This window comes from Anopheles ziemanni, chromosome 3 (assembly GCF_943734765.1).
Source record: "Anopheles ziemanni chromosome 3, idAnoZiCoDA_A2_x.2, whole genome shotgun sequence".
NCBI classification, from domain to species: Eukaryota; Metazoa; Arthropoda; class Insecta; order Diptera; family Culicidae; genus Anopheles; species Anopheles ziemanni.
The window spans coordinates 45,336,890-45,349,567 of record NC_080706.1 but is presented as its reverse complement, the minus strand read 5'-3'; the positions used below and the strand labels follow the sequence as shown (position 1 = coordinate 45,349,567).

General features: G+C 41.0%; 3 protein-coding genes across 3 annotated transcripts; 2 read left to right on the top strand and 1 right to left on the bottom strand.

Moving 5' to 3' along the window:
• Positions 1 to 7,357: 7,357 nt before the first annotated feature.
• LOC131287558 (tetratricopeptide repeat protein 1) lies at positions 7,358 to 8,383 on the top strand. Its single transcript, XM_058316616.1, has 2 exons — positions 7,358 to 7,986; positions 8,059 to 8,383. The coding sequence occupies exons 1-2, from the start codon at positions 7,388 to 7,390 to the stop codon at positions 8,348 to 8,350; spliced, it is 891 nt and encodes a 296-aa protein (XP_058172599.1). The 5' UTR covers positions 7,358 to 7,387; the 3' UTR covers positions 8,351 to 8,383.
• A 195-nt stretch (positions 8,384 to 8,578) lies between these two features.
• Positions 8,579 to 10,324, bottom strand: LOC131287684 (persulfide dioxygenase ETHE1, mitochondrial). Its single transcript, XM_058316760.1, has 5 exons — positions 10,082 to 10,324; positions 9,417 to 9,561; positions 8,980 to 9,346; positions 8,786 to 8,904; positions 8,579 to 8,723 (listed from the first exon to the last, which is right to left on the bottom strand). The coding sequence occupies exons 1-5, from the start codon at positions 10,295 to 10,297 to the stop codon at positions 8,665 to 8,667; spliced, it is 906 nt and encodes a 301-aa protein (XP_058172743.1). The 5' UTR covers positions 10,298 to 10,324; the 3' UTR covers positions 8,579 to 8,664.
• A 1,312-nt stretch (positions 10,325 to 11,636) lies between these two features.
• LOC131287472 (thioredoxin, mitochondrial) lies at positions 11,637 to 12,512 on the top strand. Its single transcript, XM_058316522.1, has 2 exons — positions 11,637 to 11,756; positions 11,862 to 12,512. The coding sequence occupies exons 1-2, from the start codon at positions 11,637 to 11,639 to the stop codon at positions 12,150 to 12,152; spliced, it is 411 nt and encodes a 136-aa protein (XP_058172505.1). The 3' UTR covers positions 12,153 to 12,512.
• Positions 12,513 to 12,678: the final 166 nt, after the last annotated feature.

The window sequence follows — 12,678 nt, the reverse complement described above, 5'->3', positions numbered from 1 at the left end:
AATATTATCGTTTCCGATTTCGTTGTCAACGTTATGTGAACAAACTGAAAACACAAATGAACGAGCAACTCATAATTGTGATAAGAATAGACTATTACAGACTACTGAAAGCGAAAGGGAAGGCTACCCCGGTCAACAAAAGCGGTATGGTTGGCATAAGAAGCATGGCAAATGCCTTTCGGGGCTGTATGTTTGGTTGCTTACGGAGAGCATTGTCTTTGATCAAACAAAAAACTGGAAAACTGCTCGGTGGTGCTGTTTTAGACGTAATAAATAGGAAAATCTGCATCGCCGACCAATTTCGGCACAAAAAGACACCGAAAATCGGATCTCGGACATGTTGGAAGAGATGGAAAAGACATATCTTGCACGTGCATTTTACGTGGTGTGTGGCGTTTGGTGTATGGTGTGGTTCGTTCGAGAGGTATTATCGAAAAGTATAAAAGGTAAACCTCTTACCGTTGGTATCGGACGTTGTAAGGCATTCGTAGGCAGGATGCCGGCTGGGCATGCATTCCATTGTCAAGGATGGCATATTTTATACCTGATGATCATATGCATATACTCTACACCATACATTCAGCATCGTTCCACTGTAATCGATATACAAACCTGCCGAGCAACAACAAACATCTCTGATTATTAGGGCTATTGTACCAGATGTATTGTAATTACAATTACAAACCATCATATTTAAATGAAACATAAAAATTGTCCAAACGTATGTACAGCAGTGAAATGGAAATAATGCAGGTTTATTGTTGAACACAAATCATCACTTGCGAGAGCCGAGGAAATTTAATGGAAACCTTTTGCATTTATAAAAGCTATGTAACATTTTCTTGGTACAGTTTTTGAATTTTAAAGTTGAACGAGCGTCCAAAGTATTAGTTTAATTTGATTCTTTTACAAAATCTTGCTTGAAACAAACGTCAGCGTTACGGATAGTTCATTCAACATGTTGTCTTTTTGCAATGATCTTTTAAATAACTATCATCATATTTTCCCATATAGCTGCAGAAAAACATAGACAAATTACCGAGATAGAAAACAATATTTCATCTAACATAAAACATTTAGTGGCAACATAATCCATAATTATGACGTGTGTACACGTGGAACAAAAGATGAAAGAAAAAAAAATACATACATAAATATCTGCACAAAACAGAAACCACAAGTTGTCAACGAATATTGCTGCCAAGATGACGATAATACAATGATTCCACAATCCGTATGCTGCTCACAATTTCTTACTGCGAGCGAACTGGATTTTATTAACTACGATCGTAGGCGTTAGTAATCGAGGGCGTAAGGAGAAGCTAGCTCCCGCATTTGACCAACGCTGCAGAACTGGAAGTGTTTGTGAATAGATTTCACCGTCACCGCCATGCTAACTCCTCCGATGGAGCCACTCTTTCATCATCCAACAACTGAATTCGCTTATGAGCTGATACATGAAAAAAAAGTTTATTTACTTGATGTACGTCATACAGCATTGTTGCAGTAGACATGGTACGTGAAAATGTGAAACATGTGGACAATTTTTCTGCAAATAAAAAAAAATACAAGTGAAGCAATATTAGTTGCGCACAACGCGCACATACAAACCCACGTTATTACATGGTGTTCGTTGAGCTAATTAGTTTCTGTCTGTTTCACGAGCCCCACGAGTGGCACGAAAAGTTGACCAGAATCGATCCATCGAAACGGATTCGTGGTTCTCCGATGGTCGCGTAGCGCAATGTCACGCAAAGCACAAAATAAAACCGGTCAAAGCGGATGGACGCACGGCTAAGACGTACGCCGCTCTGCCGGCAACGAAACGGAAGCACAAATGTATGCCACCGCCCTACACTTGTAGCGCGCGCAGTACAATAATATGTAGTATCTATCCTGATCGGTCCTTTTGAATCAGGAAATCAAAGGTAGAAACCAGAAAATAATACATCGAGCAGTAGAATTTGTTTTGATATTGGAACCGAAATATATTGCACAGAGACGGGAAATAATTGCTTAGCAGTTCACAACCGTGCACAGTTACGGTGATGCTTTTAAAATTAGTACTAAACCATAACTTGTAATGAAAAGTAGAAAACCGACTGATGAATCGTAACTGACGAACGCCGTGAACACTTATCCGCTGGCCTTCTGATATAAACTTCATTAAGAGAACACGGGTTCGTCGCTTTGAGTCTTTCGTTCTCGAGCGCTGCTACACGTCAAAGCAATTCACACTTCTTTCTCTCTTCCGAACAAAAACGAAAAGCAAAACTACAATGCGCACACAGCCATTCAGCTTTACCGTACAACACATCCTTCCGGGTGTAACATCCATTTCAATTGGGTAACGAGTTTCGTGGCGTCAAGCCAATCGAGCCACCAAGGTAATCCTTCCCTATCTAAGGCTTCTTCAGCACGACTGACCTGCATTCTTCTAACCAGCAAATAATTCCATATTATAGAGGTTAAGCGCGAACTCTCCGTTCGCACGATAAATGAAAGCAATAAGGCACACCGTAGCCTAAGGCCGACCGTGGACACCCGCATTGGTACGGTGCGTTCCGTCTTTCGACTAGGGTCCCGTTATAGGTAACCCATTCTTCTTGCCGACGCATGGCAGCGCAATAATAAAGATAAATTCAGTGTTGTTTGTAAATTTACTTTGTAGAACCGATATGGAAAACATATAAGATGCTTGAGTAGTAACACAGGTTGTTGTAAACCGGAACGAGAAAGAGAAAGAGAGAGAGAGACAGTGTGTTCAACCGCAACAGGAAGGAAGCTGGAACCATTTTCATTCACGAAAACTCACATCAAACTAGGGCTGGGTGCCACATGACGAAGTTAGAGTAAAACGTTTCATGTTAAAAATAAAAAAGTGGAAGCGTGCTTACATCTGGAAGTATTTAATGTACAAGAGATATCATGAATGACTAGCAAAACAATTGGCTTAAAAATTTAGCACATAGAAAAAGGTTGCAGTATCTGTCCCGATAGAGTTGAAAGAAAATATCTGGTGCAATAACTTAAAAGTGAAGTGAAATCCTTGCCTACTGATAGAAAAGGATAATTAAGATAAGGAGAAGCTTTATTTAGAAAGAGAAAAAAACCCATTGATTAACAACATGGCTAGTTGAAATCTCTCGCAGGAGCCAGGATTTGTTTTTGTGAAAACGTATTTGGTCGAACAACAGATGCAACTCAAAAATCTCCTACCCACACCAGAAAACATATTGTGAATCTGTGAGTTTGATAAAAAAACCCACCCTAAACCAGCACAAATCAGCATGTAGTTTACTAACCCAGGTCTTGTTGAACCAAACACACGAAAAACATTACACACACAGTGACACGCTGGCTGATCCCCTGTTGATCAATGTTTATCATAGGATGTAATAGCGTATTACTGATAACCGAACGGCATCCGACACCAAAAAATCCAAACGATAAACTAAGCTAAATGTAGATACTTCTATTGAACATAGAAGGCGTTAAAATAAAAAAAGAAAAATAAAAATAGCAACAGTCAAATAAAGATACATTTTAAAAAATCTGAAAACTAACGAACAAAACCCAAATGAAAAAAACACAAATAGGAACAGTACGGGAAACGGTAGGTAGACTGCGGACCACGGACATAAAAGGCCCGTTTCGGGGTTGTCCCGCTGGTGCAGAAACTACGCCATCATAGTCGAACGGATGCGTGCGGCAATCGTGCTAGATGATCTGCCGCAGCATTGCAGTAATCTCCAGCACAGTATCACAGCACTCAGCAACTATCACGCTCACCGACGGTGGGTCAAGCAGCAGTTCTTGCGATAGAACCAAAAAACAAAGCACACAACAGCAACAGAAGAATTGTAACGCAGTTCAGTTTTCGATCGTTTAGACGTCGTCATCCATACCTAACTATAAGCAACCGCGGTTGCCAAGTAAGCAGAGCAAAAAAGTAAATATAACAAACAGAACGTGAAAGTAATCATATATGGCAGTGCTCCCCCACGTGGATACATTTTGTGTTTTAAGTTAGATGTGCAACTAAAATATTTATAGTATATCAAACTAGACAACACGCAACACGGACAGGACATAATGCTATCCATTGCATGATGCTTACAGGTGACATCACAATAAATGCAACTCTTTGTCAAAAGAGAATAAGAGGAAAATGCAGTGAGAGAGATTATTCTATTGTACAGTTTTGCAGCTGATTCGTTAAAAGATAGCTTTATGATTTTGTGATACAATTTACCCTAATGGTACACAACTGTAGCTACGACGATAGCGTCCGATAGATTTGATTACGACTGTACCTTCTGGGCTTGGGGAGAATGTTTAAATTTGGAGAATGTATCCGCTAAAATACTACCGTTATGCGTTCGGTGTAGCTACGGCTGTATACATCACGGTGTAATGTACCGTAACGCATCGTTGTAAAGCTTATTTTTAACGATTCCTCCAAACTCTGCCTAATATCAGGTACGAGTGCGCAAAAAGTAAAAGCAGTTGAGGCCGAACATGAAACCAAATAGTACTTGTTATACTGATTGTAGGCGCATATCATGCCTGTCATTTAAAAAACCAAAAATAAAACAAGTAAACAATACTCATTACAAACAAAACGGGCCACAGTACCGTTGGTGGTGCAGGCCCAATACACAACTGCAGGAAAACTACCCTCAACTATAACTTGCATGCTCCGTTTCATGTACACTTGCTGCGCAAGAGTGCAAAAGTACGGTTGTATGTAATATACATTGTTATAGGCTCCCTGGCCCTACCTGACCCACAACCTCTATGCTGGGCGTTTTTCATTAGAACGCCGTTTTGTTTTGTGTTTAAACCACCCACCGGTACTAGGACGGTGCGGCTGTAACGAGAGTGCAGCATGGGAGAAATTCTTTCTGAAACTCCACGTGCAAGAAAAGTCACCTTGAACGGTCCGATACGAATCCTGGAAAATCGTCCACACCTAAAACACTATCATTTTAATGGCTCTATATTCATAAGTCTGTCAATATATATATGTGCGTGTATGTGTGTGTTTGTATGTTTGTCTGTTTGAACAGTACTCAAAAACAGTAACAACAACAGCAACAACAACAAGAGCAACAGTAAAACAACATAATCACTAGAACTATCCTGGAACACTTCTTTTGCCTCACTGCTGTGAACCGTTAAGACTAGCGCCATTCCGTACAATTTCGTTTGTTTGCATGGTGTAAGTTTAGTAGCCATTTGTACAGCATCGCTGAGTAAACAAAAATTATAAAAGAAGAGCTCCATCATTAAGAGTATAACCAAATGAAGATAAGGAAAAAACATGCGGGCATTAGGAAAGCGTTTGAAGTCGAATAACTTTGACGTGTTTCACAACAGAAGAACTCACAACCGGAAGCAGATGATAAAACAAAACTACACATTTGTTCAGGCAAAGGTGCATCTTGCAAAATTGATTCAAATAGCTTACCCTACGCGTTATCCTGAATGGCAACCAACAGTGTACAAAATCAGTTCTAATGTACAACAACATTACTTGAACCTTTGGGAAGGAATGGTAAGGTGAAGGATCAAATGCATCCATCTCCGCAGGGACATGGTAACGAGTGAGAGTTCGGGATGGGATTCAATGGGAAGTCGAGGGTGAATAACTATCAACGGATCGAGATATCTGAGTTCGTATTTTAATCCACAAACATCGTGTGTCACAGCAGCCAGATGAGTATCATAATCGAGCCAGTTATTTTAAATTTATAATAAAAAAAACAAATATCATACCCCGATGCCGGCATTGCGGTGAAGTCACGCCTCACGACAACGAACTTGAACACTACCATCGGTGCAATAGGATGTGTCCATATTTTTAGACTGATTGCAGCGGCTTGCAGTGAGGATGCTCTCGAGAAAGAGATAACGATTTGCAAAGAAACCCAAGGTGTGAAAATGCGCTCTATCGGCAGTAGAGAGAAGATTACAACACAAGAAATGCGTTTGGTTTATTGCTTGAAAAAGAAAAAAAACAAGGAAACGTATGAATCGGTTGAAACAACATCTTGAAACTCATGTGGAAAAACGAAGGGAACGCTTCGTCACATTGAGCCAGTTGTTTTTCTGTGTGACTGTTAGGGCTGGGTCTTAGCATATAAAATATGAGTTTTAGGGAAATGAGATGTAAGTGAAATGAATGGAACAGAATAAAACCAGTCGTTGAACACTCTATCTATCACGTAATGGAGAGATTTCACTGGGGCAAAATTTGTGGACGGAAATATGGGTGCGAACGATGCAAGGGACAGTTGAAAGATGGCATGCCTATGTGGTGCATGCTCATACACGTATGAAATAAACAATGTTTTTAAATGTAATACAAAAGTGAACAATAAAAAGAGAAAAAATACTCAAAATCTTTAACCAAGCTGTTCGTTCCAGTCTATCCCCTTTGTTTTCCAGCGATCACATTTTTTTAGTTCGTAAATTATACACAGTTGATTAAACCCCTAAAACTTATACCCTATTGATTAAGCAAATAAAAGCTTATTCCCTGATTGATTTTTATTCTATCAACACGTTGACTGCCAAGCGTTTTTAGCGCACTTTTTTAGAACAATCTTGTTTAATATAATTTGCTTATAAAATTTATTAAACCAACGATTTTTGAAGGCTAAGCAAAAATTTAGCTTCCCAAATAATTGATATAAAATATTACTATAATTTTTATGATGCATTTTCATTTATTAATGGGTCAAAAACTGTTTAGAACTGAGCTTTGCTGTCACCCACTTTTGGGTGACATGGCAGTCAACGTGTTAATCATATTTTCTTCTTGGCGTAACGACCGTGTTGGTCATGCCTGCCCGTTAAGGGCTTACAAGACTGTTTCCTTGTGTGTACGTGGATAGTCAAGTCCTCTCGTAGAGGGGAAGGTCCGGTCTCGGTTAAGATTCGAACCCACGCCGTCGAGGTGGTGAGCCTTGGCGCTCATGAGCGACGCATGCATTCTTTTCGAATATTTGATCGCTAACGGGAGAGAAGAATCTAGCCCGGGGCCCCATTTATTCTTTTACCGGATCCCCATTAAATTATGTACATTCGGATCAAGTCTGAAACAGATCAAGTCAGTATCGAATCAAATCGGGTCATAAATGAATCAAATCTGATTCAAATCCCTAGCGAATCAAATCTGCTCCGAAACCGTCAATTGGGATCCAGTCCCTTTAGAATCTGTCAAAGGATCGAGTCTTCGAGTCTTCCGAATCCCGATTCTGCCAACACTAGCAAAACAAAAAATTAATAAAGAAAGCAATCATCGTCGTTGTAAATACGAGATATCAGCAAATTCTAATTTTTCATCAATTCAAACTACATTGTCCACCACAAACATTCAATGAGTTCTAAGGTGCCGCCAGACTTCTCAAAAAGTGACGAAGACCAGTTCGAAGATGCCCAAACTAGAACGGATTACAACGAGCGAACCGTAGATGAAGTGATCGAAAAAGTAACTGGGCTATCCATGAAACGGCCCATCGAGTCGGACAACGAAGAGTTTCACGATTGTGCGAACGATGGCCAGGCTGGAACCAGCGCAACCGAAGACGCCGCCCATCCGTCAGAGGTACAAAGTACTTCATCGGAACCACCAGATGATTCCTCGGTTGCACCACACGAGGACGACTTGATAGACGAAGACTCCCAACGGGACTATGAGTGTGGGCTTTCGGATGAAGAAAAGGCAGCGAACAAATCCAAGGCGGATGAGCTTAAACAGCAGGGCAATGAGCTGTTCAAGCAGGGTGAGCACCGACAGTCAGTTGACATGTACACGAAAGCCCTCCGTCTGTGCCCGCTTGATTGCAAGGAAGATCGAGCCATCCTGTACGCAAACCGTGCCGCAGCGAAAGCAAAAGTGGACCGAAAACTTTCCGCAATCGAGGACTGCACCAAAGCGATAGAATATAACCCCAAGTACTTGAAAGCATTAATGAGGTAAGCCGGTTGCCGGGCATTGTTCTATTTGGTTTGATAAACTTACATATCATTTCCAATCTCTTATCACAGGCGGGCCAATCTATACGAAGAGACTGATAAACTGGATGAAAGTTTAGAGGATTTCCGGAAGGTATCGGAGCTGGACCCTGTGAACGGTGAAGCCCGTGCAGCAGAGACCCGACTTCCACCGAAGATAGCGGAACGGAATGAGCACCTGAAGGAGGAAATGATGGGCAAGTTGAAGGATTTGGGTAACATGATCCTACGGCCGTTCGGTTTATCTACGGGTAACTTTGAAATGAAGCAAGACCCCCAGACGGGCTCGTACTCGATCAACTTTAAACAAAACGCAAATCAATGACCAAAAGGTAGCCAAGGGCACAACAGGTGATAAGGAGAAATTTACAGACACGTGTTGCATAATATGTTGGATAAATTTGTTAGAATACTTCGTGAGATAAAAAAACATACTAAAGTAAAACAGTTCATTTTCTTTATTTATTTTAGATTTTTCTCTATTTCGAAATATTTTTTGCTTTTAATTCAAAATCTAGCATTTAAAAAACATGTCCGCGAATAGATGGACCATTGTAAAAACTGCGAACCACATCGGTACATTTTTATTCGTCGTAAATAATACTCTCAACTCCATTTGTTGCTATCACCGGTTGAAAATTAGTTTTCCTTTGGAATATCAAACAAACCGCATTCACGGTTAGCTGGCACTGCTTTATCTGTTAAAATATAAGACATGTTTGGCAGGTATTTCATTTTTCATTTCATTATCTACGCTTACCGATCATTTTCGGGTAGGGTAAATTCAAATTGTTCATCAACTCGACGAACGCCTCAACGTCCTTCGTAAGCCGTGGATTATAGCGTTTCTCCTCTGCAACTGTAGTCTCCATATTACCCCTGCAGATGTAAAAATATGTTTGTTTTTTTTTCGTTCGGCACGGGCCCGACAATCGTTTCAATCGTTCCGCTTACTTGTAATCGTGCGCCGGAAAGAGTCGATAGTTTTCCGGCAGCGTAAAGATACGGTCATGCACGGAACGGTAAAGCGTTCGAGCGTCACCTTCTTGGAAATCGGTCCGTCCGCAGCCACGGATTAGCAGGGTGTCACCGGTAAAGGCGATTCCCTGCTCTTCCACCACGAACGTCATGCATCCGTTCGTATGGCCGGGTGTGCAGAGGGCACGCAGCTCGTGCCGGCCAAACTTTACCGTCTCATTGTCAGCCAAATGCTTGTCCGCCTTTGCACCACTGTTCAGCGAAATTACGCTTACCGTACTTGGTAGAAGCTGTTTCAGGTATCCCGTACCAGTGATATGGTCCGCGTGCATATGGGTGTTTACTGCAAGGGTACAAAGCGGTTAAACGACAATTATAACCGGATCAATACGGCCCAAACCACATGCACCTACGTGCATATTTTAGCGTGAAGCCAAGCTCTTCGATTAACTTGGCGTCTCGTTTAGCCTGCTCCAGGACGGGATCGATCAGGACGGCCTCCTTGGTGGTAATATCCGCCAACAGGTACGTATAGGTATGTGATTGTTCGTCCATCAACTACAAAGATGCAGATTAGGATGCACTTTATCAATGACGGTACTTGTGTTTACGTATGGAAAACACAAACTAATCTAGAATGAGTGACGGGTTAAGACATAACTTTAATATGCGTTTGTCTGTTTCCAAGGTTGCATCTGTTTAAGATTTAGTCCATTTAGTACCTTCTCTTCTGTAATTTTTAATTAAACTATTTAAAAAACCTATTTTTTAAGGATGTGACCAAAATAACATTGTAAATAGAATAGAGATAAGAGAGATTGAATAAAATTACGTCATACATGTTCAAGATGTTTTTATGATGAAATGATCATGTTTTCGACATGTAAAACATGACAAAGCAGAAATAGTCCTCAGCGTGTCGTTGTTACGATAAAAACCCCCTCCACACAAAACTACTGTGATACTAAACGGCAAACAAATCCATCTTCGAATGAATAAGAAAATTTTTGTCTACCAACTACTAGACAAACTGGTAGACAACTACTGTTACAAGGTCAAAAGAAATGTTTGAGCTGACCTGCCTGAAGAAAAAATCGGCGCTGAAGGTTTTGCGCTGGTCCAACATTTTAACGCACTGCGGGATCACCACTGTCTGATGCAATGACCGAGTTGTCGTCGGTTTTATACACCTCACCGTACTGCTGGCGATCGAACGAGAAACAAGTTTTTGACAAGGAAACCCTAGGGCAGCTGCTGTTGCTGATGCTCGCCGGAAGACACTAAGAAACCTCATTTTTTGCTCGCTGGATTTTGGGCGGCGCACTGGATTCTGATAACGAAGAGTGATAGCACGCGAAGAATATTATCGGTAGGCTGTCGAAAATTATCAGCGCCATCGTGATGGGGGAGCCGAATAAACGTTTTATCTTCGAGTTGATCAACTTGATAAGAGAAATTAAACTTGTTTGCGTAACTTAGTTTCGTCTATTCTTACCGGTGAGTGTGGCAAACTTTGCACTTTATAAATGAACGCAGATTATTTGGCGTCAGAACTGAGATAGAAACTATTTAAAAAAAACTAAAGTTTGTAACTTCGTTTTTAATTGCAATGAAAAATTATTGCGGACGTGCAGGAATTCTTTCACGGAACTGAACTGATTCACTTGCACTCAACCATGAGCGCCTTATATATTATTTCTCTGCATTACTCCATAGCCCTAAATCAGGTAATGCAGTTAACCACGCTAATCAGCTATTTTGTTATCAACCCGCTTCAAATTATCGAGACAGCTGATTGCGATACAAATACCGATTTCTTATTTACTAAAAATGTATACAAATATGGATCTGACATCATCCCTTTTTGCCCTCACGCTAGCAGAGCTTCTGTTGTGTTTTCCTTTTCTTTTCGATGCTCTCTGCATTGGTAGCCTATACACTTTTTGTCATCCGTTGAGAGGTTTTCTGTACATACCGAAACATTAGAATGTAAGTGTAATTTTAATTAGTTTTTCGAAAAATATATGATTTAAAAATCGTATTTTTGAATAATTTGAGTTTTAATTTGGACAATCATTTCTTGAGGTTTAGTTTTGGTCGTTGGGCTTATACATATTTTGCATAGTGTGATAGGGAAGTAGTGAAACGTCAAAAACGCAGTGCAAAACATTTCTGAAACATCTCGATTTATCATCGTGCATAAATGGTTGGGTTTACCCCAAACTTTAGTCATTATATCGTGCATTTGTTATAATTTTCGTCTCCGTGTTTGTTAGATAGTGGATAAGATTCCCTTTCTGTTGTATTGTGTCAAGCGCACAATTGGCTTAGGTTTCAAACGTAGGTCTGCGACTTACAAAATAAAGTGCAAACATAGTAAATAAAAAAGGTGCGTTCTCGTAGAAATTTAGAGTGCCAGAGCCCGAATCCTTGCCCGTGCGAAGGACGATAGGGCACACATGGTGGCTATTGCGACATAAAGTTAATTTTATGTAATGCATCGGTGCATTATGAATATAACAGCAATGTCGAACGTGGAGCCGTGTGATGTTTGTACAACGCATGTGCCAAAGAAATAATCACTATCGCCTTTCTTATTTCGTTACCTTCCTCTGCAGAGAGATAACACAACAATGCTTCGTATCTTCCGCAATACGCTTCTGGACAAACGTATCATACGCAAGACCTTCTCCTTCTCGGCCGTCGCAGCGAAGCGCTTCGTCATTAAGGACCATTATGAATTCGACCAGAAGGTAAACAAGCAAGCCGGGGATCAAAAGAGCAATACCGGCGGATATGTGTTTCGGTATCCTTTCAAACCGGCACGTATGCCGTTCCCTTTCCCTCTTGTCCCGCAGGTCATCAACAGCGATAATCCGGTGATCGTGAACTTCCATGCCGAATGGTGCGATCCGTGCAAAATCCTCACACCGAAGATGACCGAACTACTCGAACCGTCCGAAGAGATCGACCTAGCGATCGTGGACGTGGACGATAATGCCGAGCTGGTGCAAACGTTCGAGGTGAAAGCGGTGCCTGCAATACTCGCCTTCCGCAACGGAGTGGTGGTTGACAAGTTTATTGGTCTAGTCGATGCGAATATGATCGAAAATCTCATCGGCAAACTGAAGAAGAAAAAGGCAGCGTAATGATGGCGAGGACCCCAGGTCGCAGCACAACGAAGTGTGTATAGGGCCGCGTATGCAACCGAACATGGAAGATGAAGCCTGGAGTGTAAAAAACGATTCAAAGACACTCAGTCATATGGTGCGGGATGCTAGGTATGAGTTTGCATAGGCGGTAGTGTTAATAGAAATGATACCGGATGAAACAAAGTGAGCATGGCGCAAGTGGTTCAGGTAGCCACAGGGAAAAGCTACTCTCCTCTGCTGTAGGCATTGTGATGTACAGTTATCGATTTTATTGTTTTCAGTTAGAGACCAATCAGGTAAAACGATTTTATTTTACAATTACGAACGAAATATACGGAGGAATAAGTTCTCAAAGAATGTTGTGTCTCTTCATTTCGCTTAATGTTTTAGTCAGCATGCCTGTACTTGTACGAATTGCATTCAATGCTCAAGTTCTTGTTTACATTAAATACGCATGCCTTTGCTTCAACAACCTAGATACCAGGTTTTTAAGGGCAGGGTTACTAAGGGCAACGGTATTTGA

What these genes read in the sequence shown, in the direction of transcription:
- LOC131287558 (XM_058316616.1), top strand. Translation starts at nt 7,388, where the DNA reads ATGAGTTCTAAGGTGCCGCCAGACTTCTCAAAAAGTGACGAAGACCAG. An exon ending in TACTTGAAAGCATTAATGAG is followed by an intron (nt 7,987 to 8,058) that starts GTAAGCCGGTTG and finishes CTCTTATCACAG; the next exon opens with GCGGGCCAATCTATACGAAG.
- LOC131287684 (XM_058316760.1), bottom strand. Translation starts at nt 10,297, where the DNA reads ATGAGGTTTCTTAGTGTCTTCCGGCGAGCATCAGCAACAGCAGCTGCC. An exon ending in CTTCACGCTAAAATATGCAC is followed by an intron (nt 9,347 to 9,416) that starts GTAGGTGCATGT and finishes GTACCCTTGCAG; the next exon opens with TAAACACCCATATGCACGCG. An exon ending in ACCCTACCCGAAAATGATCG is followed by an intron (nt 8,724 to 8,785) that starts GTAAGCGTAGAT and finishes ATATTTTAACAG; the next exon opens with ATAAAGCAGTGCCAGCTAAC.
- LOC131287472 (XM_058316522.1), top strand. Translation starts at nt 11,637, where the DNA reads ATGCTTCGTATCTTCCGCAATACGCTTCTGGACAAACGTATCATACGC. An exon ending in ATTATGAATTCGACCAGAAG is followed by an intron (nt 11,757 to 11,861) that starts GTAAACAAGCAA and finishes CTTGTCCCGCAG; the next exon opens with GTCATCAACAGCGATAATCC.